Source organism: Lynx canadensis, chromosome B4, assembly GCF_007474595.2.
Source record: "Lynx canadensis isolate LIC74 chromosome B4, mLynCan4.pri.v2, whole genome shotgun sequence".
NCBI classification, from domain to species: Eukaryota; Metazoa; Chordata; class Mammalia; order Carnivora; family Felidae; genus Lynx; species Lynx canadensis.
In genome coordinates, this window is record NC_044309.1 from 134,608,927 (window position 1) to 134,636,874 (window position 27,948).

The 27,948-nt window shown below is 47.6% G+C and overlaps 1 protein-coding gene across 3 annotated transcripts in view; it reads right to left on the reverse strand.

Annotated features, from left to right (window-relative positions):
* The window catches only part of TCF20 (transcription factor 20), a 104,219-nt gene that overhangs the window by 40,235 nt on the left and 36,036 nt on the right, over positions 1-27,948 (reverse strand). For 2 of the 3 annotated variants that reach the window (XR_003970075.2, XM_030320819.2), the window contains exon 1: positions 8,877-14,807. Coding sequence is in view for 2 of the 3 variants with exons in the window: in XM_030320819.2 (XP_030176679.1) it covers positions 8,877-14,540 (5,664 nt within the window). In the remaining variant the exon portion in view is untranslated. Of the gene's footprint in view, positions 1-8,876; positions 14,808-27,948 lie in introns of those variants that run through there. The other variant, XM_030320820.1, reaches the window with a different exon arrangement.

The window sequence follows — 27,948 nt, forward strand, 5'->3', positions numbered from 1 at the left end:
ATTATTAGAAAGCCAAAAATAGCAAATTACCTCTTCTGTGCCCCCTCCCACCCCCAATCATATTGTAGCAATAATTAAAATGATAGCTTAATTTCTTTGACGGCTTTTCAGAGAATTCTCTATGAAGGATTTTTTTTTTTTTTTTAATGACACAGATCTCATGATTTCCTATTTCTTCCCACTTTCTTGCAACGTGGATTAAGTTTACTGGTTTTACACATATCCAAAAAGCTAAATAAAAACCAGCCAGTCCTTAGGAGAAAGTACCGTCCTGGAGACCCGGAGCACGGTCGCCCGGAACACGCAGACTCAGCTGAGCTTTCACGCCTAGTGTTCCCTCCTGCCCACAACACGTTAGCTACCAAACGAGGGTCTCCCTTCTCTTCCTCATCCCCTCTTTGCTGCTACTGGGGTCTTACCCACCCCATCCGCTGACCAGCTCGCTTGGATGGGAAGCCTCAGCATCATTCCTCACTTTCCTTTACCTGCCACACCTAGTTGGTTTTGGATTCTATCGACTTTAACTTCCAAAGTGATCGTCGTTATCTATCCACTCCTTCCGATTCCCTTCTCTGCCACTTCTTCGGCCCGTGTCATCTCTATGTAGACTAATGCCACAGCCCTTCAACCAGAGACCTGCCTCTTCATCTCTCCCTGCGTCTCTCCTGAGTTGCCCTCATAAGACCAAACCCAATCGTGTGATGTTACACACTCAGAAACTGCTAGTGGTTTCGCACTGCCCTTAAGTTACAGGCTCAATCCTCAGACTACAGTACAGCCCTCTGCAGTCTTCATATACTATACGTGTTACCTTTTGGGCGGGGGGGGGGCGGGTGGTGGAGTGTGATGGTTCTGAATCATTCTGTGAATTCTTTATTATTCTGGATCTCTGGGTGCTGACCCATCAAAAATGTTTATTTAAAAAATAATTTTAAGGGTGCCCGGGTGGCTCAGTCGGTTGAGCATCTGACTTCGGCTCAGGTCATGATCTCACGGTTTGTGAGTTTGAGCCCCGTGTCGGGCTCTGTGCTGACAGCTCAGGGCCTGGATCCTGCTTCGGATTCTGTGTCTCCCTCTCTCTCTCTGCCCCTCCCCCACTCGCACTCTCTGTCTCTCAAAAATAAATTAAAAACTGTTAAAAAATTAAAAAAAAAATAACTTTACTACTGGGTAGACTCTTTACTTTGGCCTTAGGTAATCACTATCGAAAAATTACCAACTCACAAAAAAGAACATTAATGCTCTTATTTAATGTACAAGGCAGATTTTATTCCCTTCTTTCCATCTCCTCTCCTTTGAATAACCTAATTCCTGAGAACGTCCGCGTGGGCTGCTGCCATATCAGAAGACACTAACCAATACTGCACCTGAAATGCCACACACCCTGCTCTCCCCAAACAAGAGTAAAAATGAAAAGAAAATGGTTGTTTCACATGCAGGGCAGCCTCCCTTTCTGGAAGAAGCACTGACGGCCCACGGACTACAGCTCCCGGGGTGAGCTCACAGGAACGCATCTTCACGAGAGCACGAGAACGCCACTCTAGGGCAGACACTGGCCCACAGCCTCGCCAAACATTACTCCGTGCACCTTCCAAAGAGTCACTCGTGCTCCTGACAACCGTCTTCACAGCAGGCACTATCAGTCTCCATGTTTTATAGATGAAGAAGGTGAAGCACACGAGCTAAGTAAGTGCCTTGAGCAAGTGACTAGCTAGGAAATGCCAAGTCCTGGATTCACACGAGGCAACAGGACTCCAGGGCTCTCACGGGACCGCCACCTCCCCGGCCGCTGAGCAGAACGGCAAAGGCACGAAGGCGAGGAGGATCTCTGAGGGTACCATTAGGCTGACTGGATTTTCCCTTATCAGACTTCTTTTCAATAGGAAGATGGGAAGACACCGGCCTGCAGCTGGAGGCCTTCAGGTCCTACAAAACTGGCCTTGGCCTGGGGCAAGGGGTGGAGGACAGTATGGAATGAAGGAAGCCCCACGTCCTGGAAAATCCAAGCTCTTGTGCGGGGAACCCTGTGGCACGATGCGTGAATCACATAACCCTTCTTGACAGAGGCCGGGAGCCCTCCTGCCAAGTGCCGTTTCCCATACACCAGTGTGGGACCTGGGGCCAAGGCTCCCCGACGCTGAGGAGGGAGTGAGGGGCGCTTCCAGCGTTCAAACTTCAGAGCTGTACCGGTTTTCTAGAGGGACCCAGACAGCTGCTGACGTGAAACGAATGCCTACTTCTGCGTGCTATCTCATCACCTTAGCTCTTTTAACACATCAGCAGTAACCAGTTCAACGGCTCAGGGATGACTTATTTGGCCTAGTATGGAGTAACCTGTCGATATTCTTGTTTATGGTCCTTTACCTTTGGCATTTAGTCTATTCCTTATAGCTTTTATTTTATAATCAGGTGTAAAGTTTCTCTCATTATCCCTCCACCTCTAAAAGAAACAGATTTTAGGAAAATTCTTTCAATTTGTCACAATGTATTCTGTAACACAATATAAGCAACAAAATTCAAAACTGCAAATTTCATGATACTCCTTAGAATTTAGAAAAACCAAATCCTGAAAGTTAACCTTTCTCTGGAGGTTAGTGTCAAGGTCATCACAGGTCGTGTTGAGAAAAACAGGTAATAAGATAATCACACAACTCTGTTATCTGCTGAAAGTCACAGGAATAGAGAGATGCATGAACCCCGGTGCCCGAATGGGTGATACAGACAGGCTGGGACAGAGGTGTGATTTGTGGCAACAATGATGAAGTGATAGCCAGAGAGAGGGGACCAGAGAGGAAGACAGTGTAAGGAAGCCAGGGCAGGGGGTGGGGGGGGTCCAGGGGAGGGACCGTCACCGGGGGGCATGCGTGTACAGTGAGTCAAGAGTGGAGACCAGGAGCCTAGTGGGAAACCTTCAGCAGGACCTGGGCAGCCTCCTTGGGTGGGTGACAGTCCATTACTCACTCAGGGAACACAAACGGAAATTCAGGGAGCATAGGACAACGCCTTTATTTCACACATAACCAGAGAGGCAAACTGACCTGTTTTTGATCATTTAACATGCAGTTACGTTTTCATAATGTAATAGGTATATTAATACTTTTACACTTGTGAAATTATGCTTTTTGTCACAATTTAAAAATTAAGGAGAATATTAGCCTGTTAGAGATGGTGGAAGGATCTATTTAAAGTTGTATGAAAAATAAACTTTAGGGGCGCCTGGCTGGCTCAGTCAGAAGAGCATTCAGCTCTTGATCTTGGGGTCATGAGTTCGAGCCACACGTTGGGTGTAGAGATTACTTAGGTAAAACTTAAAAAAGAAAAAACAAAACTTTAAATGGAATCTTTAATACATTGATTAAAAAAAAATATTAACCCCAATCTAGTTAACACACACTGTGGGGTAAAAACTTTTTAAATTCCCATGGAGGTTGTTAAGAATCTGTTTGGAAGGGGAGTGGTCAGCCGGGGCGGGGGGGGGGGGGGGGGGGGGAGTGTGGAGGGGAAAGGAGGGAACAAGCAGGCCAGCTCTTCCCCAGAGCAGGGCACACCAGGGATCCCTGTCTGCTGCCACAACCCTGAACCCTGAAGGCCTTCACGTTCTGAAAGTATCAAACATGGTTTCTGTACACCGAGTTATGCGTATGTCTGTTTCAAGGCAACTGCCTCTGTCACAACATCGTGTCAGATCAGAGGTCACTGTGGGCTCACATATACAATCAGACCAAGGTAAATAAACAGAGGTAAGAGTCAGACAAAACCAGAGGACTGTGCAGAAATGAACGGATTAAGTCCCACACTCGGAAAAGGAAGGAGAGCAAAGGCCATCTGCTTGAACAGGAATGTTCTAGTTTTCAGCAATTTTCACAGTGTGACACTTACAGGGAGGGAACTGCTGTCTCTCGAGGACTTCATATTATTTTGTTATAATATTATGCTTGTCAAAACACCTGATAAATGCATAGGCCAAAATGGATCTCTAATGAAATATATGTGGCCTTATCTCAACATGATAGGGTTGAGAGGATGCTTGTTAAGCGCACTGCAATTGAACGCATCTGCTAAAACCTAAGATAAAACTAGACTCAAAGTGGCCTTGACAAATTGAAACAGCATCTATCAAATTAAATAAGAGAAGGCAAGTTAGTGTAATTTTAATTTGTTCTCAAGTACATAAGGAAAAGGAGAATAAAAACCGGGCAAATAAAACAGAAAAAGAGCCTGTAGTCATAGTGGAACATCGGTCAGCTCAAAAAGCTAAAGAAGCATAATTTTTTAAACCATTTTTAAAATCAACACATCCATCCGAGTGTGTTTCACTAAAGCCAAATCATTCTTTATTCTGAGGGTAATGGAATGGTGCTGTCTCCCTTCCTATCTCATTGGGTGGCTTGTGGGAATAAAACAGATATGCAAGTGTACAGAGAAATTAAATTCAATATACAAAGCTAGCATTCTACTCCAAAATGGATGTTAAATAAACAGAATGGAATTGAGGGAAGAAAAAGTTTAGTAATTTTTAAAGGGTGATGGCATTGAGAGTGCAACATAAGAAGATAAAGATTCAGCTGTGGTATGAGGTATATTTAAGATCTGTCATGAAACGACTATGTTCTATGTCAATTATACCTCAATTAAAAAAATAAGATTGGTCAGCTATTTGTCTGAACCCTGTTATTAAAGGAGATGGTGGATGGGGCGCCTGGGTGGCGCAGTCGGTTAAGCGTCCGACTTCAGCCAGGTCACGATCTCGCGGTCCGGGAGTTCGAGCCCCGCGTCAGGCTCTGGGCTGATGGCTCGGAGCCTGGAGCCTGTTTCCGATTCTGTGTCTGCCTCTCTCTCTGCCCCTCCCCCGCTCATGCTCTGTCTCTCTCTGTCCCAAAAATAAATAAACGTTGAAAAAAAAAAAAAAATTAAAAAAAAAAAAAAAAAAAAAAAAAAAAGGAGATGGTGGAATCTGCAGCCCTGATGGGGCCACCAGAGAACCCAAAAATCTAATTTAGAGCCTCTACTATATGGAAGAAGCATAGGGACAAAATTACTGCCTTTATGCCTTTTACCTTTAAATGGAGCATTCCAACTTTTTATCCCTTAGGACAGATGATTAATTTGAAGTACTTTTGAAACAGCTGAGGCTGAAATTAAGATTTTATTTATTTTTTTTTATTTTTGAGAGAGAGAGAGCACAAGCAGGGGCGGGGCAGAGAGAGAGGGAGACAGAGAATCCCAAGCAGGCTCCGGCTGTCAGCGCAAAGCCCGATGCAGGGCCTGAACCACGAACCTCGAGATCATGACCTGAGCCCAAGTCATATACTCAACTGACTGAGCCACTCGGGCGTCCCTGAAATTATTTCTAAAAAACAGAAACCACTTTCAATTTTCTCCATCTAAAGTGCTTCATGTTCTCCTAACCACCTAGTCCATGGCAGCGGTGGGATGGGGATGGGCCAGAGAGAACGATTTATCATATTCAGTCTATTTGTTCCAACTATATAACATGCCAGATTTTACTTTGGGATCAAAGCTGACAAGTAGTAAATAAGCTAAATTGTGACTTTCTGAAGACACAGATTCCCAATTAGGAATTTTAAGAGGCAAGTTTGCTGGTCACCAACCTTTCTGGGGTGGAGGGACTTGTGATTTAGTGTGGTCACATTATTCTCGGGTGTCTTCTACTTTCTATAAACCAGATGTGGACTGAGACACAGGATTTAGGGATCTGCTGGGCAGGAGTCCACCTGCTGACAACCGGTTACCAATGACTGCTCCAGAATGTTCAACAGTTTAGACATAAAAGTTACTCTGAGAGGGGCACCTGGGTGGCTCAGTTGGTTAAGTGTCCGACCTCGGCTCAGGTCATGATCTCAGGGTTCATGAGTTTGAGCCCCGCGTGGGGCTGGCTGCTGTTAGCATAGAGCCCGCTTTGGATCTTCTGTCCCCCTCTCTCTCTGCCCCTACTCCACCGGTGCTATCTCAAAAATAAACATTTAAAAAAGTTACTCTGAGAGAGATTAATAATATTCTACGTTGTAATAAAGAAAACACTGGCAGGGGTGCCTGGGTGACTCAGTCAGTTAAGCTTCTGACTCTTGGTTTTGGCTCAGGTCATGATCTCATGGTTCTTGAGATCAAGACCTGCATTGGGCTCTGCACTGACAGTGCAGAGCCTGCTTGGAATTCTCTCTCTCCCTCTCTCTCTGCCCCTCCCCTGCTTGCCAGTGCAAGTGCACATGTGCTCTCTCTCAAAATAAACAAACATAGAAAGAAAGAAAGAAAGAAAGAAAGAAAGAAAGAAAGAAAGAGAGAAAGAAAGAGAGAAAGAAAGAACGGAAGGAAGGAAGGAAGGAAGGAAGGAAGGAAGGAAGGAAGGAAGGAAGAAAACACTGACAGGTGGGCAGGGACACATGCCTAAAATAACAAACACAACAAAACAAACCACCAAATATGGCAGGCAGGCCACCAGCAAGATGAGTACTGAGGCCACCAGCTGATAGAGTACTGAATACTCAGGATTGACTATTTACAGAATTTTGTACTTAAGGGTCTTAAATGTTAGCTCCCTTTAGGACTTGTGCATTGTAAAATGTCACATGTGTACGAAGTAAATGTGTTTCAAGCCTGGGGATTGGGAGCAACTCTGGTGATGGAGAGGAAAGGAGGGAGAAAAAACTCACGTGGGGGGAAAAGGTCTGAGAGGGAAAGGCAAGCCCCTCGTGTGACTGAATCAGAATGTTCTAATTTAAATTATGTTATCAACTTCACAGGGCACCTGGGTAGCTCAGCTAGTTAAGCGTCTGACTTTGGCTCAGGTCATGATCTCACAGCTTGTGAGTTCAAGCCCTGTGTCGGGCTCTGTGCTGACAGCTCAGAGCCTGGAGTCTACTTCAAATTCTTTGTCTCCCTCTCTCTCTGCCCCTAACCCACTCACATTCTGTCTTAGTCTCTCTCAAAAATAAGCATTAAAACATTTTTTTAATTAAAAAATATATAAACTTCCCATTAATTACATTCTTTACTACAGTTTACAGTTTTGATTTCCTTTTTGTCAGAGACTGATCAATTCTGGAGACAATACAATGATAAAATATACTGCTTTGGGGAGAAACGTAGGGGGAGAGGAAAAGAATGTCCAAGAATACTATGATCCTGGCTGACACAATCCTTCTTCACGATGATTAAAAGTCATCAGTATATTTGTCCAGCGTGGTAAAATTTAAATATATATGAATACAAAAACTCTTACGTGATTCAATATCGTAGACCCAACATACATTTCCCAGATCTGTTCCCCAAGATAGGGAATAGCTTCTATGACATGGACATGAAGGACAAGGACATGAAGAATGGGAGAGGAAACAAACACATGAGAGATGTCCCAATTTCCAGACGCTGGAAATCGAACAAAGAGGGTGCGAGCCAACGGTCTGAGAGGCACAGAGAGGAACGAGTGCAGCGGGGGAGCCACTAGAATGCCAGCCACTGTGGCACAGAGCCTGGAAAGGCACAGGCATCTCAGAAAGTGGGGCCAGCAACCAGGTCGTTGGCTCAAAATTTTAAGAGGAGTTAGGCCTCTAACCCAACCCAATTCAAGCAGTCAATGGTACACCTCCCAGAAGGATATTTGGAAAAGAGAAGTTTCTTGAGAGTATCAGAAATAAAGATAAATAAATCTTTATTTAGAGCTGAAGAGAGTGTGGAGAAATTAGAACAAAAAGGCGCAGAGAGAGAGAGAGAGAGAGAGAGAGAGAGAGAGAACCCAGTAGAGAAAAGGCAAAGCCAGAGGATTAACTCAGGAGGTACAATACCTAACTGACAGGATTCTGGAAAGAACAGAGAAAAGAGAAGGAAGGAAAGTATCCAAGAAACAACACACAACAAACTTCCTCAACTGGAAGGCAGGAGTTTACAGTCAGCAAGGGCTGACACAGTGAGTGAAGAGACCCACCCCAAGGGCAACTGAGAGGATCCTCAAACCTTCCAGAGGAGGAAGGCAGCACACACACTAAAGACTGAATCATAACAGCTCCTGTCCCTCAACTGCAGCACTAGAAGCTAGAGGACAAGTCAGGAGTCAGGACTTGAAGGCAGTGAGAGAAAATTATTCCAAATCTAGAATTCTATACCCAGCCAAACCTCGATTAAGCAAGAGGGTGGGATAAAGACATGTTTCTGCATAAGACAAGATCTCAGAGTATTTACCTCCCACCACCCTTCTCAGCAAACTCCTAAGGGATGATGATGTCCCGTGCGAGCTGAGGGCGCAGGCTAAGAAAGGCGAAGACACGGGGTTGAGGAAACAGCGTTCACTGGAGGAAAGAAGTGAGTGATAATGACGACGAATGCCCCAGGACAACAGTTACCAAACAGTCCTAAACAGTAAATACCCTGACTGTCAGGTTTGGGTCAGGGAGATGTGGTCCAAGGAAAGCCATAAAAACATGAATTAATAATTCTAGAGAAATGGAAGAGTTTTAGAAGAAAGGAAATATAACCGTGGTATACTTCATAAGCGTTACAGAGTCAGATGTTGAAAAACGGGGGAAAAGGATCCGTGAATAACACAGATAGCGGTAAAAGCTTATTGTTTAGAAACAGGAAACTGGCAGAGGAGTGGGCGGTCGGGTTCGAGGAGGGGTGTGTTCTGGTAAGCGGTGCCACACCGACGTGACTTTGTAACCCAGGGACCCTTCTTACCGATAAAACAGACGTTAAACAAATCTTCCAAATTACTTCATTTTCTGTCCATCGTTTGAGCCTAGGGGCTTTAATCTGGAGGAATTACCATGCGATACAGAACAACAGGGCTGGAACAAGCGAAGGCGGAAGGAACCGCGCAGAAGGGACAGAAAGAGCAAGCTGGGAAGGGGCTTTGCACTCACCATCTCTCTGGCTATTTCCAGCGCCTCCTGCAGGCCATAGAGCCTGCCGCACACCAGGTAGATTCCGTTGGCCCAGAGAATACAACCCTCATGGACCCAAAATTCATTGCTGTCAAGAGGTAGTTCAGGGATTTGTAACTCCAGCTCGGGGCCACCTTCGGAAGTGGTGGGCACGGAGGGCTTTGAGTCCAAAACGGTCTTTTCGCCGCCGCCCTCGGTGGTTGCTTTCTTACAAGGGAGCCCCCTGGACAGGGACCGAGGGCCCCCGCCACAGTCTTCCGAGCGGTGTCGCCGCTTAAACCTGGGGTGGGCGGCCAGGCTCCTCTGCTCCTTCTGCTGCTGCTCTTCCTCCTCCTCAGTGTCCGTCTTGGAGCCGTTGGACGCGCTTTTGTGCCGTACCTTAACCTTGCTCTGCATTTCCGTGGCCCTCTTGGGCGGCGGATTCTTCGGGAGAGTGGCTGCATAATCTTGGGGATAAAAGGGTCCAAAGAGGTCGCCCATGTTCCGGTAACTGGCCCACTTGCCACACAGACAGCAAACCAGGTGCCCCATAACAGAAGACTCTGTCACGACGGGGCCCTGCAGCATGAAGGACGAAGCCGGGAGCACCTTGCTTTCAGTGCTGCTGGGCGGCGGGGTCAGAGACCTCTGACCCTTCCGACCCCTCACCAGTTTGGTCTGTTCTTCTTCTTCAGCATTGATGATTGTACACACGGCTCCAAGTTCACACTTATTTACTACATGGATATAAGGGAAAAAAGACTTGTTCTTGGCGTCGGTTTTATCCAGTGGCTGGGTGGCATACTTTAGTTTGATCTCAGGTTCTTGGGGTTCCACGATGGGAACCGCCTGTTTGGTTTTCCGCTTCCTTGGCTGGGCCCCAGGCTTCCTTCTCTCCCGCCTTTGCCTCTGCTTTTTTGGCTTTGGCTCTCCATCTGCAGAAGCTTCTGGTATCTGAGGGGGCTGAGGGGGTGGAGGTGGTGGCTGCTGTTTCTTCTGCTTGTTCACACTACCGATGGGTCTCCCCTTCTTCTTTCCTGACGGGAAGTACCCCTTCGGGGGGAAACCCTCTTGTTTGGGGGAAATCGTCACTGTATCGCTCTCCTTGTCTTCAGCCTTGGGGTTTGCCTCAGGGGCCGACACGCCCGCTGGAGGTACATTCTTTGCGTCAGAGAAGATTAAAGGCGCAGTCCCACCAAGGGAACCGTCTGGTCTCCCCTGGTTACTCCCAGGCTTCTGTGAGGTGGTGGACGTCATGGTGCCAGGGGGTTCCTTTCCAGCGGTGACCGTGTCTGGGTGTGTTTCGGTCTTCACTTTGTCGTCCCCACTGCCACGCCACTCCTCGGAAGACCTCGCCAGGGGCTTTTCTACGTTCAAGTCCTGGCTTGTGGGACAGACTAGGTCAGATACCAGCTCACCTTTTCTCTTCTCCATCTCGGCGTCCGGAACAGCCACACTCCCACCTTCGGGAGGGCCACTCTTCAAAGACAGTATGTCATCGAGAGTAACCGTGTCTCCCCCGGCCTCCGCGCTGTTCGAGGATGCACTCCTCCTAATATTCGGGGACGTGATCTTCTGAACTATAGCCTCCAGTTTCAACCCCCGTCCTTTCCGAGGGGGCAGTATTTTGGTCTTAGCAGGGCTCGTGAGGGTGACGGCAGGGCAGTTCCTACTATCTGGACTCGGAAGGTCCTTGGAGGATTCTCTCTTAGGGACAGACTTGACATCCTGACTGTGAGAAAGATGCGCATAGGAATTGAATGCTCGATCGGCGCCTTCTTTTGGTGGGTGAAGGAGGCGCCCTTTATCTTCGGTGTTACTGTTTTTCACATCTTGTGACTGCCTCTTGCTGGGGATGGGAGAGATAAAGGAACGCACCCGCCTCCGCATGATTAAGGGGTTTTGAGAAGAATGATCCTCTTGGCCTGGAAGCCTGAGCATAACATTGCCGGGTTTGGATGACTGTGCGGTCTCGGCGAGCCCGTGCCCATCGGCCTCATGGGGGGGTCCATACCTTTTCTGATTGGACATTCCCGGAGGGCCGCTGCTTTTGGCTGGAGAAGTCTGTCGGGAAAGATCCCAACAAGATTCCTGTTGTAGCTTCTGGGAGCCATGCTTCAATTCAATGCCTTTGTTAGACAGACCGTCACTAGACATGAGGCAGCGCCCGCCTTCCTGAGCGCTGGGGTCGTGGTAAGTCCCCACTGGTGGGCCATACATCATGCCGTCTTTGTCGTTTTTCAGGGGGCTCCGCACCCTGTCGAGGAACTGCTGCTGCCTCGGGCTCTTCCGCGGTCCCTCCTGCCTGTGCTGTGCCGCAGAGATTACTCCCTGAGCAGAGCTGCTGCTCCAGTCTCTGTATTCCTCTTGTTGCTGTTGGTACATCTGTCTCTTATAATGGAGCTGAGAATTCAAGGCTGCGTTGGGGTCCCCATAAGCATGAGCCCGCGTATTTGTGTGGTAAGCGGAGGCCAGGCTTTCTGAGTTGGGAGAGAAGGGAGCGTGTAAAGAAGTCCGGTTGGCCCTCTCCGAGAAGGTCATGTGTGGGTTCACGTGATGAGGGTCTCCCCCTGGGCCTCTGCTCCTCCCAGGAGACATCTTCAGTTTTTCTGAGAAGTCATGATATTGCGAAGGGGACCGACCCCTCATGCCCTCCCGACCACCGACTCTGCCAGGGACCCGCCGCATTGGCGCGGGTCTGCTGTCCTGCGGGCCATAGTCTGAGATGGAATCGTGGGCTGCTCCAGGGCTGGCATTGCCGCGGTAAGACTCGTGCTTGATGCTAGCAGGATGGCAGTGGTCTCCGGATTTCTTGTTGTTGAAACTAGCTTGAGATTTGGGTGGTTCAAAGTCTTCTTCTTTTATCTGCCCGCTCTGGGATTTCAGCTTTGTTTCCATGGATACCAACCCACCCGGAAGAATGACCGACTGACTTAAACTTGGATTGAGCCGTTCACTCCTTGCAAGTCTGGCGTCAGCACCCATGTGTCCCAGTGAGTGAGCCCCCGGGTCCCTGACAATCTGTCTTAGCGGAGAAATATCACAGATCACTGATCTTCTTTCAGAGAGGGAACCCCCGGGCTCATGAGCCGATGACTGGGGCTCTATTTCAAACTTTCTGGGAATCGGATAGTCAGCCAAATTGATCTGTTTCATCTCAGGAGCCGTGCTGCTTGACTTCCTCTCCCAGGGGCCCCAGTGCGGGTTCTCTAGTAGGGACCCAATGCTTTTGTTCAAAAGGCCCCTGCTAGCCAATTCATTGGTTTGACTGACCAAGACGTTAGGCCTCGTGGCTCCTTCCAGGCCACCAGCCATGCCCTGATGCTCCTGAGTGCTCCTAGAATATCTCCTGTCAGGGTGGTGGTGGTAGCCCTGAAGCACTTCCTGCAGGAGGCTAGGGAACTTCTCATTTCTACCCTTTCGCTCCCCGTGGCCAGTGAAATCACCCTTATCTTGTCCCGTGGGATACTGAGGAAAGCTACTGACGTTTCTTGGCACGGCCGACCCGAAACTATCTTTGTAACTGTAGCGCAGGCTTCCAGGAGATTTGCTGGGCTCACTTCTGCCTATAAAACCAGGGCCCACCGTGGAGTGCCCGCTCTGGCCATTTCCCTCTCCATTGTGGTTCGAGTTATTATCTCCATTCTTGTTTCCTTTGCTCCCTCCCCCCGGGGGCTCTGGCTGTGGAACTGATGGGTGACTGGTCTCCTTTGCCCCACCAGTGCTGGGTGGCCTTTGAGTGACTGCAGGATCATCCTCTTGGGAGCTTTTATCTTGCCCACCAGGCTTTTCTACCCGACTTGTCATAGCTTCCCGGGAGACAATCACCCCGACCGTCTTCTCATTGACTTTTGGGTTGCCCTCGGATGACAATGGTGTGTCCTTAGCGCCTGGCGAGGCAGCCTCTTCTCCGGCTGCAGGACTGGCATTGAGTCTGGGGGCTTCGTTCTGAGTGCCTTGCGCTGGTGAGGAGCCAGCTTTCTCGGAGGCTCCGCCCTTGTAGGTGGTGTCGGAGCTGGTGCTCTGGCCACTTAACTGCCTCACACGCTCGCCTTGATCCTCAGAGCTGCTGGAGCAGCCTCCGTCCAGCGACTCTGCCATGGGGGACTTCAGTTGTTCTTCAGGCTGTGAGGAGCCTTCGGAGTTTGTGCAGCTGTCTGCTTTCTTAGAAGACGAGGAGGGCCTCTTGGAGGTCTTCTTCTGAGGTGTCAGGGCATCAGAAAGTAGCATGTGCTGAACGGTATTAGGAAGATTGGCCACTTGAGTACTCAGGGCGCTCAAACTACTCAGCCCAGGATCTGTCAGTCGCTTTTCTGGCACTCCTTCTAGTCCAAACCCTTTGAAGCCTGCAGCATGAGAATTAGGGCTGGGCATCATTGAGGGGGTCGGGCTGAGCTGGGGCATTAACTGTAAAATTCTGTTTCTGGAACCCATGGGCACACTGCCTTGCCCGCACTGGAGGCTCTCCCCACTCTGCATCAGAGGAGACGGGGTGGAGCTACAGCTCGGAGACTGAACCACCGAGGCCGCGGGGGAGGGGTTCGAGATGGGGCTGAAGTTCTGGTGGAACTGCATGGGGGACCTCACAGGAACCTCGGGCTGGCTGTACTGGCCCACCTGGCCCTGCAGGGGCAGCTTGGTGGCAGCGTTGGCGTACTGCATCACATGCTGAGGGGGGTGCTGCTGCGCCTGCTGCGCCTGCTGCTGCGGCTGCTGCTGCGGCGGCTGCGTCCCTGGTGGAATCTTTGCCTGTTCAAAATTCTTCATAGATTGAGGCTGATAGCTGTAATTCGATTGTGTCCCATAGGCCTGTGCATTAGAACCCACGCCGTGTCCTTCATACTGGGATCCAGCGTTCACGCTGTAACCGCCGTCGTAGCTCTGTCCCGACTGGCTGAAACGCTGTGGCGAAGGGAAGGAGGAGGAGGAGGAGGCGGCAGGAGACTGGTAGTGTTGGCCAAACTGACCCACTCGGAGCTGGTACCCGGCAGCAGAGGACGGCAGAGCTGAGGGCCGCTGCATTGGCTGCAGATGGGACGAACCGGACGCCGGCTGGCCAGTGGCTTGCGGCAGAGGCTGATGGGACTGGTAAAGCTGTTGTCTCAACTGCTGTACCTGCTGCTGCTGCTGCTGCTGCTGCTGCTGCTGGCCGGAGGCCTGCTGCTGGTACTGAGCGCTCCCTGGAGAGAAGGGCCCCGTGTAATCCTGCTGATAATGAGACACACCACCAAGGGCAGAGTGCTGTGCTTGAAACTGGCCCACGTGACCCTCGCTCCCATACTGATTGCCAAAGCTGCTCCCCTGGGGGGGTCCGTAGCTCTGCACAGGTCCCGAAGGCCTTCGCTGAGGCGGCTGCGGGGTTCCCGACGTCACGGGGTCTTTGCTGCCCGCCATGTAGTAAAAGTCTCCAGCCTCCTTCCTGAAACCCTGGTAGCCCTGGTGGCCAGAGGTTTCGCTAGACATCGCTGCCGCAGCCGCCGTTCCTCGTCGCCCACCGCCGCCGCCGCCGCCACTGCCACCACTGCCGCCACCTGCACCCCCAAAATTCTGGAACATCTGGGCCTGACGAGGGCTGAACTCTTCTATCCGGGATGAGCCGTGTACCTCCTGCGGGTAGCTCTGTTGGTCTCCGTGGTAACTGCTTTGCTCCCGGAAGGACTGCATACTGTTTAGCAGCACGGCAGCAGGCCAACAGCCCTCCTGGAAATGGAAGAGGAGACAGGAAAATATTAGACACGCATCTCCTCCATACAAAGAAAATCAAGTCTAGATGATGGAGGGGATACAATCATTCAGACGCCCAGATGAAGGGGACTGGGCTGAATCTCATCTCCTTTGATTTCTTATCCTATCCCTTTCTGAAAATGCAAATAAGTGGGGAAATGGCCTCAGGAGTGAGGCAGAAGCCTGTGGCAGCATGGAAAGAAACAGTCTGGGTAAATACAAATTTAATACAGAAAAAAACCTCATAATTAAATAAATGAGCCCCCAACATTCTATCGGGCTAAAATATGGGGCTGTGCTATTACTATTAATAAAAAAAAAAAAAAAAAACAAACAAAAAAACAGCAATTTTTAAGTAAGTCTTCCAGTTACAGTGGGGGAGTATGAGGAAAAAAACACTTTCATTTATTTGCTTTCGTTATTATTTGTCTGATCGCTGAACTGAGTCTCAAATAATGATGAGGCAGTCACTCCACTGGCTGTCCCACCCTCCCCAACTTTGAGCAACAGAACTCAGTCTCATGTCCAAATGCATGCTATTGCAGGTTTCCTGTAATTACTGACTGGTGACCCCAGGACACTCAACTCTGATCAGTGTATGGATCCCCTGATTGCTGCAGTCATTCCTCACAAACTCAGGGCTTAACCTCTTTCTTGACAAGCAATTGTGTGCAAGACACTCCTCCTTTCAGCCATCTGTCCTTAACTCCCAGGGACAAAGCACTAGGCAGCATAAGCCAAAGCAGCAGTGACTTTTCTTCCAGATTCTTTTTGTAGGTCTGCAAGAAGTTCCAGCACCTCTAACACCCACACAGATTTTTATTTGCCAATCTAGTATTCACAGAGTTATAACTGGCCATTACTGTGAAGTAGGAAATTGAAACACTTTGGAAGACAGTACAAAAGATAGAGGAAAATAAAAATTCATCAGCTAGGACCTAGACTCTTCTCAAAGTCATCCGATTGGGTCAACAGCTTGCATTACCTTTGCTGATGTAATTAGCATGTAATGTACTACTCTTCTTAGTCAATCAAGAGACGATCTTATTTTTTTGCCTTTTGCCTGGGCCTGTCTACTTCTCAGGGTTAGCTGAGTAAAACAAGGTCAAGGAGCTCCAAAACTCTTTAAAATCAGTTACTTAAAGAAGTTGTGAGGGGCACCTGGGTGGCTCAGTCAGTTAAGCGTCTGACTGGCTCAGGTCATTTGTGGGTCTGAGCCCCGCGTCGGGCTCTGTGCTGACAGCTCGGAACCTGGAGGCTGCTTCAGATTCAGTGTCTCCCTCTCTACCCCTTCCCTGATCGTGTTCTGTCTGTCTCTCTCTCTCAGAAATAAACATTTTTTTTTAATTAAAAAAAGTTGTGAAACACATCTAAGTTAGGGTAAGTGAGGGCAAAGTTTTATTACAATGGCTTATTAAGCTAGTTTCTTCTTCTTAGTTCCTGCTCAGGGAGCTGACAATAATGCTGCTAGCAGGTAAATCAGCAATCCTTTTCAAAGTTAAGCTGGAGTTCGCATCTCCAAGCCCTGGGGGGGGGGCGGGGGGGGAGGGGGCTCGACTCTCCATCTCATTCAAGTGAAACTGCTCTGGGGGGGGGGGTCCCTGTCTCCACCCCATTAATTCTCTGGCCTCCTCCCCTGCTACTCTCTGCTCTGGTCCTGTGGTATCCTGCTTTGGGGACCATCAAAGGCATTTCTACAGAGGAATTTTGCTCTGCCTGCGATGCGCTTCCCCAGTAGACGCATGGCTTGCCCCTCTTAACTTCCTTCCAGTCTCTGGGCAAAGGCCAACTGACCGGTAAGGCCTTCCCTGGCCATCCTATTAAGAACAGCTAACTCCACAGCCGAGGCTGGGCTTTCCCGATCTCCCTCCTCAGCACTTATTTCCCAACAGACACAGATGTGCTACTTGGGTACTAGTCATCTCTCCCCCCCACTAGAATGTAAACTTCCTAAAGGGCAGACTTGTCCCTTGCTGTAATCTTCATGTCATTAAAGAGCACACGGCAGGCGTTCCGTGAACCAGTAAACGGTAGAAGAACTAGGCTTTAGAGAACTAGGCTAGAACGTACCTACTCAGAGGTGGTAGCGTGGCGGGGAGATGAGAGAGTGGCAGGATGAGAAAATAGAACGTGATCAATCTAAAAGCAGAGCTGGAGGGTGCCGAACACCCTGCAATCCTGTAAAATCCTCCAGGCCCAGTCCCAAGGGGGGAACACCCAACTTGAGTCCACAAGAGAGCCGTGAGGAGGCTTTGGAGAGTAAACATGGGTCAGAGCTGAAGATGGTCAGTAACTCCAAACTCAGAAAGCTGGCCCACTTCTTCCCGAAATATCTTAAGTCTAAAATAGCTAGACGAGTGTCTACTACTTTGATATTAAGCTTGATTATATAATCACATGACCCAAAGTCATCTTTAAACATTCAAGTACAAATAATCTCAGAATCTAAAGGAAACCGCTTCTCATCATCTTCAAACTCCTGCAACAGACTGCTCTTTTCTGTGTTCCTGTGAATCTGCTGCTGGGCAACAGACAATAGCTTACTGTAGTGTTCGCTACAGTACCAGCCCCTCACATGCACCGTCACTAACCCTCACAGCACGGACACCCTCATTTTACAGATGAGGACACCAAAGCACAGAGCTCACAAGGCTCCTGAGCAGCAGGCCCCCTCGGGCCACGTTCCTAATATTACACTACCCCGAGGATCCGTGATGCAGCCAGTGACAGGTGCCATCTGTCCTGTCAGAGATCACACATTCCAGTGTGTCCCTTCTCTGCCTCCCTCTCACAAGGACCTCCCCCATTATTTCCAGCACCGCCGAAAACATTCTGTCCACACAGGTATTTCTCCTGTTTGTGATTGTGCCTCTACCCTGGCTCTCAATACCAGTGGCCTTCTCCAAACAATCGAAGGTGGCTGAGATGGGTTCCACTGAACAAAAAGACTAAATCTGGTAGGTTAATGAAAAGTTCTCTCAAGAGATACTCTCTCCACAAATAAATATTTTACATGCTGTTTAATTAATCCTTCTGTAAATAAAATCAGGCTTCTGAAAATCTACATGTAAATCTAAATGTCACTTGCTCCAAAGTTTTCCTTAGCAGGAGCTCCTAAGAGCTGAAGACCAGCTTAACGCTGGCCAATCCCGCCCACCACAGGCCGGTGGCTCCCTGAGAAAACCCTATCTCCAGAGGGAAAGAGGTTTGGGTACAATTCCTCAGAGGTCTTTCTCAGCCCTTCCCTGGAGCTTCCCTGTCCTGTGGGATGCCCTCCTCCTCCCTATCGTTGTAGTTCTGGTTTATGAACCAGACGAAAAAAAAAATTCCCAGCCAAATACCTCCTGCAGGGTACCAGTCAAGCTAAACATTCTTAATATATATGAAGTACCCGGTCCATAAGAAAGTGAACGCAAGTTTCTCTGTTTTGGGAGTTCCAAGTAAAACAAGAAGAAAACCAAGTATACCAGCAACTAAAAATGTCAGCCAGAGGGGCTCCTGGGTGGCTCAGTCAGTTAAACGGCTGACTCTTGATCGCAGCTCAGGTCATGATCCCACGGTTTGTGAGTTCAAGCCCCACGTTGGGCTCTGAACTGACAGTGTAGAGCCTGCTTGGGATTCTGTCTCTCTCCCTCTCTCTCTGCTCCTCCCCCGCTTGTTCTTTCTCTCTCTCAAAATAAATAAACTTAAAAAAAATGTCAGCCAGAATATTTGTAACTTTAGTATCAGCTTTATAAAATAAGCTAATAGAGATCTTTCAGATGGTATCTGAAAGATACCATCCTATCATTTTAAAAATGCAAATACAGGGGCGCCTGGGTGGCGCAGTCGGTTAAGCGTCCGACTTCAGCCAGGTCACGATCTCGCGGTCCGTGAGTTCGAGCCCCGCGTCGGGCTCTGGGCTGATGATGGCCCAGAGCCTGGAGCCTGCTTCCGATTCTGTGTCTCCCTCTCTCTCTGCCCCTCCCCCGTTCATGCTCTGTCTCTCTCTGTCCCAAAAATAAATAAACGTTGAAAAAAAATTAAAAAAAAAAAATGCAAATACAGTTTTGAACATCATGATTAATACTGACAAATGCCTGAATTTCCTTGTTTGAATGAATACAGATGTGGTTAGAGAAAAACTGACACTCCAAAGGAAGCCAGTCACCCATGAGGAATTTGTAGACGCGCTCTGAAAAGAGGTTTGCCAATGCACCTCCCTCCCCAACTCTCCCTTTCCCTGACTTCCCCTTTTCTGGTTTTCTCCTATTTTCTAGCTTTCTGAATGGGTTCAGCGGGCCGTGGAGTGGCACTAGTGAGGTCCCAAACTCAGTGCCCTCACGTTCACAGCCCAGAGCCTGCATGCCGACCTCCACCGCAAGCACCGCTTCTGCCTGTGGCCCGCCCTCCAGCCTGTCGCAGGGCCACGAATTGCCACCTCACAGAAAAGAGCCGTGGCTTGTTTTGTCCTCCTTTCCTTGCACGTGCATCACCCCGCTCCCCAATCCAGTCTTCCCCACAAAAGCCTCCAAACTGCCTTCAACACCGTCTCCTCGGAGGTCTCTCCAGGCACCTGCTTCCTTTCTCAGTTCTGGCTTAACCACTGTGTTTCTGCCCCTTTTCCTCCCTTGCCTTGAAAAACTGCCTCAGTTCTCAGGACAAAATCACCACCTATGCTTCTAGTTATGGCCCCTGCCTGGTGGACCATTCTGTTTGCCCTGCAGCCTCCCTCCTCACCCATCTCCCCCCTACTCCAGGCCCGGAGAGGAGGCAGAGTAGGGACCCGAAGAGGTTCCGGTGCCCCCTGTGGCTTCTGGCCCAGTCTGGCTGGGATGAGGCAGGAAGAGAGTGAGGAGGGGGGATTTGTTCTCCGGGTTCCCACCCTGCAGTCACTGAGGCTGGCTGAGACGGTGCGCCAATGGCCACGCTCCATTTGGGCAACCTGAACGGCCACTTTCTCCAGGCCTCAGGAACTGCTTCCTCTTCTTGCCTTTCAGGCCTGGGAGAGTAACAACTCCTGCTATTGCTGGCCCAGAGACTCCACTTTCTCCCCTGGTGTCCCCAACCCTGCTCACTCACTGTGAACAGTCCCAATCCTGCACTGTGGTCAATTCCGTGTCATGATGACTCTCTTCTAAGCCCTCCTCTGTAGATCAGAAGCTGGGAGCTACTTTCCATAACCCCCTTTCCAGCATGGTCGCAAAGAGAAGCACAAGACAGATTTGGAAGACAGAAGAGAAAGCAGAGATCGATACCCCAGAGGAAGTGGTGACAACAGACACAGGTGCATAGCGGCTTCCCTGTGAGCTCATGAGAACCACTCACTGAGGTACCTCGGCCCTAGATGGGCAGGAGCAGCATCTCTGACCTTCTCAACCCCAGCTGTCCTGCCGGCAGTAGGATAAACCTTAATTCTTCTGTCAAAACTCTTCAGGAGCACCTGGGTGGCTCAGGCAGTTTCAGGTCACAATCTCATGGTTTGTGAGTTCGAGCCCCACGTGGGGGTCTGTGCCGACCCAGCTCAGAGTCTGGAGCCTGCTTCGGATCTGTGTCTCCCTCTCTCTCTCTGCCCCTCCCCCATTCACACTCTGTCTCTGTCCCTCAAAAATAAATAAAAATTAAACACACACACACACACACACACACACACACACACACACTCTTCATACCTGGAACAGAAAAGCTTCCCCTCTCCTGAATGATACAATTAAATGCTCCTCAAATTACCCAGTTTGAGTATGCCATCTGTTTCCTGCAGGACCCTGACTAATATAGTTCTTCTCTTATTCCTAGGATTTCAGAGTAGATTATTATCACTTGGGGAGTGAGAGACTTCTATTTCATGCAATATGGCATACCAGAGGAACTAAGAAATCTCCTCTCAACAAAACACCTAGAAATGTCAGAGAAAATGCACAGCCAAGCTGCAAATAAGATATGTCCAGGGTTCAAAATTGGATGGAATACCAAAAACAGAGTGGCAAGCAGGTGCTAGGCTCTGACTGCCAGGGATGGGGTAGGAAGGCGTTTGCGGCATTTATCAACCGCACCGCCACAGTTCTGATGACCATGCGGGGGTAGAAGACAAGGCCTCCAGTGGCGGGGGGTGGGAGGTGGGGGGGGTGGGGAAGAACAGTCACTTCTGCATGTAAAGACTCTGGGCAGCGTCACTTGTGGCTAAAATAATTTCTCTAAAGATGACAAAATAGATTTATTCTTAGGCCGTCACCAACTCATATTTTCAATGACAAAAACGTTCTTTCCTCAATGGACCCAACTTCCCATCCTCCGGGAAAACCACAATCAGCTCTCAGCTACCCTAAGCAAGAAGCTTTAGAATAACCCCAAACTCAACTCTTCCTTTAACCCTTTGTATTTAAGATGTCACCTAATCCTGCCACTTCTCCATTTCCTGTGTTTGTCCTTTACCTCTCCAGCCTTGTCACTGGCGCTTTCGCCTTTCTTGACGGACAAGAACACGTCCAGAAGTTCTCTTTCCCAGCACCCATCACCCGGAACAGCTTTGCTTCACCAACGTCTTGACGGTGTTCCCCTCCCCACATGCCCTGAAGCCCTCTGATGTCTTCCCAACTGCATTTCTGCTCCTCTCCACCCAAACAAACCTGCTCAGTCCCATCTAGGCCACCACGTGCTCTTCCTTTTCTGAAGCATCCCTAGGTCCAAAAATTCCTTCCTCCTTTGTCAGTCACATGGCTCTCAGAACCTAAAGAACTCCTGAAACGTGATCTTCTCTACAATTCTTCCTTAAAACAGAGAATTTGCTGGCTTTTCTCTGCTTTGTAACAACAAACATAGTGGAGTACGCTTGCCCTTAACCACTATCCAAGGCACGTGCTATTGATGTAATAACTACCATTTATTCTACGTGTCATACACTGTATGCTTTACATACATTTCAATTTACTGATGAGGAAACAAAAACAAATTATGTAATTTGCCAAAAGTCACCCTTCTAGGATAAGTTGGAGCTGATATTCTATAACTCAGTTCCAAAGTCCATGATCTTTCTGGCATTACATCACAAATTCTGTAAGGAGCACCCAAGTCCAGGTTTTTAAAAGTCCTGACCAACTTTTGTGTCAGATTTATAATACCTGCAGCAATCTCCTATTTACTGCATGTCTAATACAAGTCCTGCACTGCACCAGGCGTTTTACGTAAATGTTAATGTATTTTCATCCTCACCATGCTCTAAGAAGTATTAGTGCTCCTTTTTGTAAACTGAGGCTCAGAAAAGTTCAACAAGCAAAACATTCATAGTAAACAGAGGTGAGATACGGAATGGCCACTCCCCAAACCCCACTGTACTTCTGGCAGAAGCCTGCCTTGAACCAGGGGCAAGACACTCACAAACCAGGAAGCATTTTAAAATGTTTATTTTTATGTTGACAGAGAGAGAGAGAGAAAGCGCATGTGCACAGCAGGGAAGGAGCAGAGAGAGAAGAGGAGAGAGAATCCCAAGCAGGCTCCTCGCTGTCAGCACAGAGCCTGATGTGGGGCTCGAACTCACTAACTGTGAGATCATGACCTGAGCTGAAATCAAGAGTCAGATGCCTAACCAGCTGAGCCACCCAGGAGCCCCTGGAAAGCATTTTAAAAAGAAATCTTTTTTTTAATTTTAAAAAAAATTTTTTTTTTCAACGTTTATTTATTTTTGGGACAGAGAGAGACAGAGCATGAACGGGGGAGGGGCAGAGAGAGAAGGAGACACAGAATCGGAAACAGGCTTCAGGCTCTGAGCCATCAGCCCAGAGCCTGATGCGGGGCTCGAACTCACAGACCGCGAGATCGTGACCTGGCTGAAGTCGGACGCTTAACCGACTGCGCCACCCAGGCGCCCCATTAAAAAGAAATCTTGAAGGGCACCCTGGGTGGCTCAGTCAGTTGAGCATCCGACTTCGGCTCAGGTCATGATCACACGGTTTGTGAGTTTGAGCCCCACACGGGGCTCTGTGCTGACACCTCAGAGCCTGAAGCCTGCTTTAGATTCTGTGTGTGTGTGTGTGTGTGTGTGTGTGTGTGTGTGTGTGTGTGTTTCTCTCTCTCTCTCTCTACCCCTTCCCCGTTCACACACTATCTAAAAAAATAAACATTAAAAAAAATTTTTTTTAAGAAATCTTGAAATTTGCTAGAACTGCACTGCTTGTATCTGGATATATCCATGCTATTTGCTTTACACATGTGCAAATGAGGGATCTTCCTAAATAGATCAATCAGGCCCAAAGACCTGCCCAATGACTTGATAATTCAAATTCTATGTCCTATTTGCAGAGGTACAGTCTAGATTTTTCCAGTGACTGATAGGTCTCAGCCCAATTAGGCCTTTAGAATAAGCCAAGGTACTGACAGTGCTTGCTGACTGGCTCCCTGGCTGAGAAGCCCAGAAAGCAGCTTAAGAAACCAACTCAGATGTCTGTCATCTAGAGGAAAAGAAACCCACCCAGAATGCCTAAAAAGTTTACTCTCTGAGGGTCAAAAATCTGTATTCTAATTAGTCATGTAAACTATAAAAAATATCTACTTTCAACCACGATGAAATTAATGATGATAAAATCCAGGGGCACAAATTTATAGCTATTAATTTTTCAAAAAAAAAAAAAATTAAGAGATGATACCCTGTCTGGTGAGGTTGGGGTGAACCTGGTACAAACAATTAACAAAAGCAGCATAAGTTTCCACAACTCTTTAAAAAAAGCAATTTGGGGGGCGCCTGGGTGGCTCAGTTGGTTGAGCTTCTGCTCAGGTCACGATCTTGCAGTCCATGAGTTCGAGCCCCGCATCGGGCTCTGTGCTGACAGCTTGGAGCCTGGAGCCTGTTTCGGGTTCTGTGTCTCCCTCTCTCTGACCCTCCCCCGTTCATGCTCTGTCTCTCTCTGTCTCAAAAATAAATAAACGTTAAAAAAAAAAATTAAAAAAAAGCAATTTGGTATTAAAAATACTAATACTTTTGACCTAGTAATTCTATTTACTAGATTTTTATCTTAGGGAAATCTCAAAACAAACAATCAAACAGAAATCAAAGTACATATTCGCTCTAGCGATAGCTATATGAAGAAAAGAGGCAGGGCAGGGGGAGAGTGAAGAGGAAAACTTTGCTCCGGGCTCCCACCCTGCAGTCACTGAGGCTGGCTGAGATGGCCTACCAATAAGAACCTAATTCTTTACCATTTCAAAATTATTACGCAAATTGTGGTAAATCCACTTAACAAAACAGGACACACTAACTACAGTAATTGCAAAGATGCCAGCAGCACGGGAAATGCTCGTTATGTGCACAGTCCAGCAAAGAGCAGAATAATACAGGCATGTACCTCAGAGACAGTGAGGGTTCGGTTCCGATAAAGCAAGTCAAACGAATGTTCTACCCAGTGCATTTTATAAAAGTCATGTTTAGGGGCGCCTGGGTGGCTCAGTCCGTTAGGCTGCCGACTTCAGCCCAGGTCATGATCTCGCAGTCAGTGAGTTCGAGCCCCACGTCGGGCTCTGTGCTGACAGCTCAGAGCCTGGAGCCTGTTTCAGATTCTGTGTCTCCCTCTCTCTGACTCTCCCCCGTTCATGCTTTGTCTCTCTCTGTCTCAAAAATAAATAAACGTTAAAAAAAAAAATTTTTTTTAAAGTCATGTTTAGGGGGCGCCTAGGTGGCTCAGTTGGTTAAGCAACCAACTCTTGATTTTGGCTCAGATCAAGATCTCACGGTTGGTGAGATCAAGCCCCTCGTGGGGCTCTGCACTGAAAGCGCAGAGTCTGCTTGGGATTCTCTCTCTCTCCCCCTCCGCCCCTCCCCCTACATACACATTCCCTCTCTCTCTCAAAATAAATAAACTAAAAAAAAAGTTACATTTATACTATAGTCTATTAAAAATGCAATAGCATTATGTCTAAGAAAACAGTGCACATACCTTAATTTGAAAATACTCTATTGTTGGGGTGCTTGGATGGCTCAGTTGGTTAAGCATCCAACTTTGGCTCAGGTCATGATCTCACGGTTTGTGGGTTTGAGCCCCATGTCGGGCTCTGTGCTCACAGCTCAGAGCCTGGAGCCTGTTTCAGATTCTGTGTCTCCCTCTCTCTCTCTGCCCCTACCCTGCTTGCACTCTCTCCTTTTTTCTCTCAAATATAAACATAAAAAAAAAAAAGTACTTTGTTAAAAAATGCTTACCATTTTCTGAACTTTCAGTGAGTCATAATGGTGTTTTTTTTTTAAGTTTATTTATTTTGAGAGAGACAGAGAGAGTATCCAAGTGGGAGAGGAGCAGAGAAAGGGGGAAAGAGGATCCAAGGCAGGATCTGCACTGAGAGCAGACAGCCTGACGCGGGGCTCAAACTCACAAACCACAAGATCGTGACCTGAGCCAAAGGCAGATGTTTAACTGATGAGCCACCCAGGCGCCCCTCAGCCAGTCATAATCTTGATCACCGATCACCATAATAATAATAATAATAATAATAATAATAATAATAATAATGAAAACGTATGAAATATTACAGAACTGCCAAAATGTAACACAGAAACACATTGTGAATCAAACTGTTGGAAAATGGTGCCGATTAACCTGCGTGATGCAGCATAGCCACAAACCTTCAATTTGTAAAAAAACCGAAACAACCCCCCTCCAAAAGTACACAGTATCTGCAAAGTACAATAAAATGAAGCGCAATAAAACATGGTATGCCCGTAAATTCGTTACCTGTGCTATGGTTACAGTGGTCTAGATATTAGATGTTCATTTGGCCCACAGCCAGAGAACAGTATGGCAAAATTAAAACCTTGTGACTGTTGAGGGTGGCAGAACTGTGGTTTGTATTTTCTTCCTTTTAATTTCTATTTGCATTAATGCTTGCGTAGAAAATAATCACTTTAAAATTTAATTAACCTCATTTAAAAAATATACCCCTCACACTATCTCAAAAATATCTTTGCTCTATCTGCTCCTACTGACAGCAAAGCACTTCCCTGCTCATGGGGAAGAAAGGAAGGAACAGAAGACCCCACAAGTCCAGAGCAGGTTGGAGAGAGAGAGGCATTTGCCAGGCACAATCTCTGCTCTGGGAAACCTGGCACCAATACCACACATGCACCTTGGACACTGTGGCGCTCAGGCGAGTGTACATGCAAAAATAACCAGCTCTGAGCTATTTTTCTTTTCAGAATCAGGCCTAAAAACAGCCGATTTCCACTCCACAGTGGGCAGGCCTATTTTTAGACATAATCTCAAACAGCCATGAGGTTGTAGCATCCTATCAACTGCATGCTTCTAGAACTGCACAGAAATGCCATAAATTTGTTCCTGGCTTGGCCCAAAGAGGTTGGATCCCATCCCCGTTTGATGGCTACTTGTCATATTCACAGGGGCGTCGCAAGATCAATTTAGATGGCCACAAGTGTGGGCAGGATAGCCAACAGTTCTTAGAAAAGAAGCAGGAACAGGGTGAGGGGCCAGCTAGGGTTCCCTGCAGGTTTTTCCTAACTGTTGAGCCTGAGGGCTTTTAAAGTTGTTACTGAAATTCTTTTCCCATTTAAAGGTTATATGAGTACATAATTTCTAAGCCTTCCCATACAAAAGGATCACATAAAGCAATTAGTATTGATACTTAACAGGCAAAAAGTGTTTCATTTTACAATAGCAACATAATTAAAAAGATACCAGTGGGCTAATCCAAAGAAGTGGGTAAAAGCTATGTGATGAAAATTACAAACTTTACTGAAGGACCCAAAAGGAGAGCTCAAAATACAACAAAATAGACAAACCAGAAGAACACACAATGTATCTAAACAAAAAGACCCAGTATGGTTAAGAGATCAAGTCTCCAGATTAGTTTATAAAACTAACAGTTCCAGTCAAAATCTCAATAGTGTATTAGAAAACAAGTTTGAAATAATTTCAAATGCACAGAAATGTACAAGAATAGTACAGTGCTCACATACTCCCTTCAACGAGATTCCCCAACTGACAATGGTTTATATCATTTGCTCTATTATCTACGCATATTCATTACCTATATATAGCCTACACACACACACACACACACACACACACACACACACACACACACACACCAGCTTTTTCCTGACCTCTCTGGAAGCAGGTTGAAGATATGGAGCCCTATCGACCCTAAATAGTATGCATATTTCCAAAAACAAGGACACTCTTCCATGTAACCAGCACACAACCCTCCATATCAGAAAATCAACATTCATACTACACCACCAATCCAATCTACAGACTCCATTCAAATTTGATAAGCTGCCCAAACAGTATTTTCTTCCTTTCTGGCCCAGGATCCCATCCAGGAACACAAGCTGTCATTTCTCACTGTGTCTTGTTGACCTGGAATGGGTTCCTCAGGGTTTTCCTGACTTCCATGTCCCTGACAGAGTGAACCCCTTGCATCCCGTGGGATGGACCTCAACCTGTATGTCTAGACCCAGCTCTCATGTTCTCAGCAGCACAGACATGGTGCTGTGCTCTTTCCAGTGTGTCAGGGCAGGCGAGATGCAGGGTGAGCTGACCACAGTCACCTACCTGGTCAAGTCCATCTCTGCCAGGTTTCCCCACTGTAAAGCTACTACCTTATTCTTTGTGACCCGTAAGCATATTGTGGGAGAAATCCTGAGATTAGGCCAGTATCTTGTTCTTTGTCAAACATCCACCTTTGATGACTCCCATGCATCAACCACTTCTATGATGGCTGCCAAACGGTGATTCTCTATTCATCATTAGTAGGCAGACCTTTCCCTCCTCACCCATTTATTCATTCACTGATGCTCAAACTGTCCCAGATCTGACCAGTGGAAACCTCCTCAAACAGGCCCTTACTTCCTTTTTGACACATTCCATTTTTTGAGCATTCCCTTATTCCCCGGCACAAGACATTTCAGGCTCATCTTGTGTTTTCCCTTCTTCAAGCCCTGGAACTAGCCATTTCTCCAAGGACACCTGATCCCTTTTAGAGGAGAAAAGTATTTAGAAACAAAGATCTGAGTGTTAGCACTGTTCACTGCTACCGGGATGTCATTGCTTCTAGCTGGAAAATATTATGCATGTACACGAACACCCACACCTAGAACTACTTCTGTATGTGCAGTTTGTATGTTAAAGAAGTTCATCTTGATACCTCCAATTCTAATCCAACACCCTCAGGGTCCTTCCCAACCTTCCATCTTCCCATGTTTGTAACTCTCTCCTCAGACTGTAAGAAACCTGGCTCCCACTGTCCTCAAGATTCATTTACATACCTGCTGAATCAACTTACATTTTTTGCTCAACATAACCAATCTTCCAAGCTTTGCAGCCTCATCCTTCACCCCCTCACCATCACCTCCTCAGCAAGGGGATGTGCCACT